At 31.4% G+C, this 6,424-nt stretch overlaps 1 protein-coding gene across 11 annotated transcripts in view; it reads left to right on the top strand.

Moving 5' to 3' along the window:
• The window catches only part of LOC106873997 (potassium voltage-gated channel protein Shaw), a 524,001-nt gene that overhangs the window by 458,563 nt on the left and 59,014 nt on the right, over nt 1-6,424 (top strand). For 7 of the 11 annotated variants that reach the window (XM_014921547.2, XM_014921542.2, XM_052967033.1 and 4 more), the window contains one exon: nt 657-683. The exons of the other annotated variants lie outside the window; for them this stretch is intronic. In XM_014921547.2, coding sequence (XP_014777033.1) covers nt 657-683 — 27 coding nt within the window. The remainder of the gene's footprint in view (nt 1-656; nt 684-6,424) is intronic. 11 annotated transcript variants of the gene reach the window in all.

The raw sequence follows: 6,424 nt of genomic DNA, 5'->3' as shown, positions 1-6,424 counted from the left end.
GAACTGTGTGTGATTTTTTTTATATATGCATGTAAAAATTAATACCTGAACATAACATATATCAATTGAAATATAGCTTAGAAACAAAATTGAAAGAATTGTTTATAGTTATTTAGTATTTACTGCCCAAATTAAACTTCATCTCTGAAATATTGTCTGGAAACACTTGATATAGTAAATATTGGAAACCGCACAATTTAAAGTTTTTCTTTATCATTTCCTTATTTTTTTTTTTTGTCAGCAACTTTTGTCAATCTTTTATTCAATGAAGAGTGTTTCCTCACACATACTCCTAGATGCATATCCAACAGTCTCTCTCTCTATCTATCTTCTTCTATCTATCTATCTATCTATCTATCTATCTATCTATCTATCTATCTATCTATCTATCTATCTATCTATCTACCAGTCTTTCCATGTATCTAGTTACCTATCTATTTGTCTATGTCATTCTTAGTCAAGATTTATTTATCAGCAGATATTCTTTATTTCTCTTCTCATCTCTGTTTATCTAAATATTTTCTCTTCCTCTACCTCTCTCTTTCTACCTCTCCCTCTCTCTCCAGAAAATGAAAACAAAATAATATATTTTACTAAACAAATTTATTTTATGCTCTTCCAATGATTTTGACATTTTTTCTCTTTTATTACAACAGGCTTAAATACCTATGGATATTTACTAGGTTAAGTATTCACATAATTATGTGTATATATATATATATATATATATATATATTCTTTTAAATTTCTTTACCTCTGGTTTATGGAAAGTGAACTGATTTAGGAGTCACTCTTATCTCACTAAAATTTCTTAACTCAAGGAGTAAAAAAAAATTTTTCTTTTCCATTTTTTTTTACTTCATACTAATTTCTATTTTAGGTTTGTAGTGGTATCTTCCATGAGGAACTTTCAAATTTACTTATTACTTCTATTCTAAATAATGTGCAGTGGTTAAATTTTTTGTATATCTTTTTTATTATATTGTTTAATTGAATAGTGATAATATATAACTTACTATGCTGACTATGAAAATATGAGAGCTTTTATGCTAGATTCCTGATCACATAATATTGAGATCACAATTTATTCCTGTGATGAAGTACTAGATAACTTTGCTTGATTCAGTCTGTATGGTTGACTATAAGCACAGCATCCACTTCATGATTAATGGGCTAGCAGTAAAGGAAGTAATCTTGCAAAATTAATTGATTCAGCAATATCAAAATGTTCAAATTTGTTACATCTCTTTTACTCATAGCATCACGAGAAGAACCTCATCATCATCTTAACATATTCTTTTCCATTCTTGCATGGATTCAAACAGAATTTGTTGAGACAGATTTTATTTGGCTGGATGCTCATCCTGTTGTCAACCTTCAACTGTTTCCAAATTAGGTAATATTTCCTCGTGACATGTTTTCATGGAAGATTGGAAATAAAGGATACTGCTTCTGTGATAGTGAAGGTCATTTATTACTGTCATGCAATGCAAAGACCAGGAAACACCCACACACACACACACGTACATACACATATATATATATATATGCATATAGATGTGTGTGTGTATGTGTGTGTGTGTGTAAGAGACAGGCTTCTTTCAATATCTCTCTAACAAATCCACTTGCAAGAATTCGATTGGCCCAGGGCTATAGTATAGGACACTTGTCCAAAATATTACACAGTGGGACTAAACCCAAATCACATGGTTGAGAGAGAAAGAGAGAGAAAGGCAGACAGCAGAAAAAAATTGAGTGTGGTATATCAAACATTATCAGTAAATTTAAATCCCACAGATTGCATGTGTGGTGAGCAGCTGCCTGCACTTATTGTTATAATAATGCAATTTAATTTATAGTAAGCTCTTGAGGACAAGATGTATTTTAACATTTTTTTTGTTCAGTCATCTTATAGATAACTATTGGACCTCCATGATCATCAATATGACCACCACTCCTCCTCCTCACTATTATTTTTTTACCAGCATGATTTGCTTAGGTTTGCAGTATAGTAGATTACCATTCTTCATAATCTCATTTCATCTCACCTGTATGGCTCAGTAGCTTCAGATCTTCTTCTGCCATAAGAAATTTCTGCTATTAGCAAACAAAACTATTTCACCAACATGGAGATATCCATTCACACCCATTTTCATATCTGCGTTGCTGCTCTTCTTTACACATTAATTAATGTATTTAACACCACCACACACTCTCATATTAAATGTCCTTGTGTGTCTTCCTCAGTGTGTGTATGTGTGTGTGTCCGTCTGTCTGTCTGTGTAAGTGTGAGTTTCACTCGAAGATTGCAGTGGCATGAAACTTGAGTCATGGGACAGACTCTCAGCTTCAGTTTTGTACAAATCTTTATGCCCCTACTATAATAGCTGTTTCTGCTAGGCATTTTAATTGTTTCTTCTGTAGTGAATTTCTTATGTGAATATCTCATGTGAATTTACAATTCTCTACTTCTCTTTGCAATGTCCGTGTTAGACAAACTTAGCAATATATTTCCTTCAAGCTATGAACAACCAGATAAAGTAAGCTAAATAAACTATTGGCTCGCAACTTCGACATTTATTTTCTATTCTATGTCATTCTGGTTTAAATCAATGTCTGCTTGAAGCTAAAGAATCAAGAGGCCAATAGAAGAAATGATTTAAACATTCCTTAATAAAATATTGCATAAATCGATACAGCTCTTGTAGGTGTATTCCCAATATGTCTAAATCTCTTTAATTTTTTTAGAAAGTACAATAGAACAGGAGTAAATGATAAAAGAAAGAATCAAAGTTTTTTTTCTTTTATATTAGAGAGTTACATCCTTCAAACTGAGTGAAAACAATGTTAGTGTGATACTTGCAATGAAGTATGTTGCAAGATTCCAGGACTGGCAGTCCTGTAATCCTGCACCAAAATAGTGCTGTGTGAAACTGTGCCAGACATAAAATTAAGAGTTAAAATAGGAAGAATGTGAGCTGTTGTGCAACCAGATGTTTTCATCTAATTTTTAGTCTTGTATGCTTTAATTAAGCACAATTTAATAAGGAAGCCTGTTCATGTTCACTCAAGTTTTCAGAAAGCACACCATGCTGTCTTAAAAAAAAACAAAATGAAAACAAACAGGCATTTTGAATAGATATAACATATTTCAATAAATGACATGAAAGATTTGATGAGAATGTCTTTGATCATCATCTACTTACTCAGGGCTGACCTAGAACTAAATAGCAATAACGAGTATTCTGTCAATTATGACAAGTATCCAGTTGATCCAATCAACAGAACAGCCTGATCATGAAATTAACATGCAACTGGCTGAGCACTCCACAAACATGCATTCCCTTAACATAGTTCTCAAGGAGATTCAGCATGACATAGAATTTGACATGACTGGCACTTTGAAATACAAGTACTACTCATTTTTACTAGCTGACTGGACTGGAGAAATGCGAAATTAAGTATCTTGCTCAAGTACACACTGTGCAACAGGGTATCAAACTCATGACCTTACAATCATGGGCCCAAAACTCTTAACCACTAAGCCACATGTCTTTGGCATAACAACATAATAAATAGAGCTAATTTAAGATATGAAACAACTCTCATACAAGTATCTTATGGAAAGGAATTATTCTGCAGCTTTAAATTATTGATGTGTTGTAGTGAAGTTGTTGGAGATAATGTTCTTGTCTTGTAAAGTAAAAGCAACCTCACTAAATGCAGATACTTTAACATGCACCCTACACACTCTGTAATGTAGCTGGCAGATATATTAACAGAGACAACATAGTGTTAAGAGGATCTCTTAGTCTTGTTTCGTCAAGGAGATGGTAATCTATCTTGTGCTGTTGCCATGGTAAATTTTACTCAGTGCATTTTGTTATGTGGTTGGCCACAGGATGAGCATCCAGCTGTAGTAACATGTCAAAAATAACAAGTATAAGAGAGATGTGGCCTTCAAACTTGATATGGAGGACAGTAACTTCAAGTGAGAACTGTGATGGCTCATTCAACCCACACTAGTAAGAAAGCAGATGTAAAATTATGATAATGACGATGATGATAATGATGATAAATTCTATTCAGAAAACTAGGTCAAATATCCATAGTACAGGTATATGATATTTTTCTAAAACACTGTGTAGGGGCAAACCATGCCAAAACAAAACACACAATAAACACACAATAGACATTTTACTCTTTTCTGCATAGGGATATCTATTATATAAGATATTTATTGTGACACAAGATTAACTGATAGATCTTTGATTTGGGGATCAATATCACATTCTGTTGAAACCCATTAAGATTTTTATCTATTTCTGCATACACTTAGAAATATGAGATAATTAACATCATTGTGTCAAAATAAACATTAAATTTATATTCACTCATTATCAACAGATGCCATTGGATGGTGAAGTTAATACTAAATACCATATATATAGCTATTTAAGTTTCAAGTTCAAATTCAACTAGATTAGCTTTGCTTTTCAATCACAAGTATCAACACTACACCTGAATCGATTTAATCAATTAATTAATTTGTCTTTAATGATTACTTATTAGGCAGCTATTATTAACAGAAGTTAAACAAAAGGATTGCATAAATAGTTTTCTCACCCTCAAATAGTACAATTAATTTCTTTTATTTTTCCAAACTATTAATCTTTATCTATCTCTGTAACTCAACTCTACACAGCTCTCAGCTCTCATCTTTCAACCCACTTCAACAATTTCAACTACAGCTAATGTTATTGCTACTAACACAACCATCTCTCTGTGTATTCAACATTATTAGCCTGACATAGTTTTTCCCTACTATTTCTACACTTTTAAAACTGCTTCACTGAATATGTACTGGTTTACTGGCTTCTTTTATTCTGGTTATTGCATGAACTTTCTATATACATTTTTACTTGGTGTTCTTGGATCTTTCTAGATGTTTACACTTAATTACTTGAAGTGTTCAAAAATAACCAACAGCTGTTGCTTGGTTTGTTGGGATGTCTCTGAATTTTTATTTTTCATCATCATATTATTTTCTTCAAAATAAATCAATGAGATTTAGTTGCCATCTTCATTTCACTACGCATATATTTATGTGTGTGTGTTTTTGATATACATAAATGTATAATCAATTATATACTTTATATATATATATTAACACATATGTCAATGTTTTATGATAGTTATGTACAATATTTGTACACACACAAATATAACATGTATACATACATGCACACATGAACACACACACACACACACATGCATGCATGCACGCACACGCATGCACACACACACACACACACACACACACACACACACACTTATATAACTGGCTTTGAGGGAACTGAAAAGTCACATTGGATGTGCAAGTTATAATTACTCTTTCAATATATACATAGACATTTATGAATATATATACATGCATACACATACATAGCTGAAAGGGTCTCCGTCTTGAAAGTTACCTATTGGTGCTGGTGCCACATATATTGCACCACTGTGTTCAGCTCCCTCCACACACCTGAATACACTGTGAAGGCCCTTTCATCTCTCACTGACCCACAGTTCAGTGGTTATTAGTAAGAAAGAGGGTATCTGAGTGGAGAAATGTACTGATACAACAATTTTCAAAATTCAGATTTCCAAGAATGCGAAAAAGATCCTCCATACATTTTAGTATAGAAAACAGAACATAGTAAAAAAAAAAAAACAATAACATAGTAAAAAAAAAGACTGATATTACTTAATAAATGGAATCATGGAAATTTCGTTGGACATCTTTTAGTCTTCATATATTCTCTATATATTATTTCAAAATGATTTCTGGTCCAAAAGATGAACAAATATCATAATTTCTTGTATGATTTCATGCAATTTGCTTCCCAAATACAACAGTTTTTTAGAGAAATTAAAATATTTTTTTGATATTTTTCCTGATTCTTTTGTAAACAAGGGGACATTATATTCATGATGCATGTCATTACTTTACAATTTTCTTGAGGTTATGGTAATAGCTTTGTGATGTTTTCAATTGCATTATTATTATAAATGCTATTTAAGAAACCGGTATTTATTTTGTCAAACTTACTCTATTATTTAATTTACTAAACCTACGGCATTTTCTGATCTAGACATTGAAATTATAAACTAATTTATTAAAAATTTTTTTTTTTTTTTTCACATCAGAGCATGTTGAAAATTTAATGTGTAATTTTGGAAAATTGATTTAAGAAAAAAAAGTTTAAAAATTGTTTTTATAATTATGGACATTTTATTTGATTTCTTTGATTAATTAACTACCCCACAAAAAAGAATTACTCAAGACTAAAAACACGAAATGATAGACATAGCAATCTTAAATTTTACAAAACATTATTAATTATTAAAATATGTTGCTTATGAAAGAGAAATT

Source organism: Octopus bimaculoides, chromosome 4 (genome assembly GCF_001194135.2).
Source record: "Octopus bimaculoides isolate UCB-OBI-ISO-001 chromosome 4, ASM119413v2, whole genome shotgun sequence".
In the NCBI taxonomy this organism is placed as follows: domain Eukaryota; kingdom Metazoa; phylum Mollusca; class Cephalopoda; order Octopoda; family Octopodidae; genus Octopus; species Octopus bimaculoides.
Note: the sequence above shows the minus strand (reverse complement) of the source record. Positions and strands in the feature narration are given on the sequence as shown.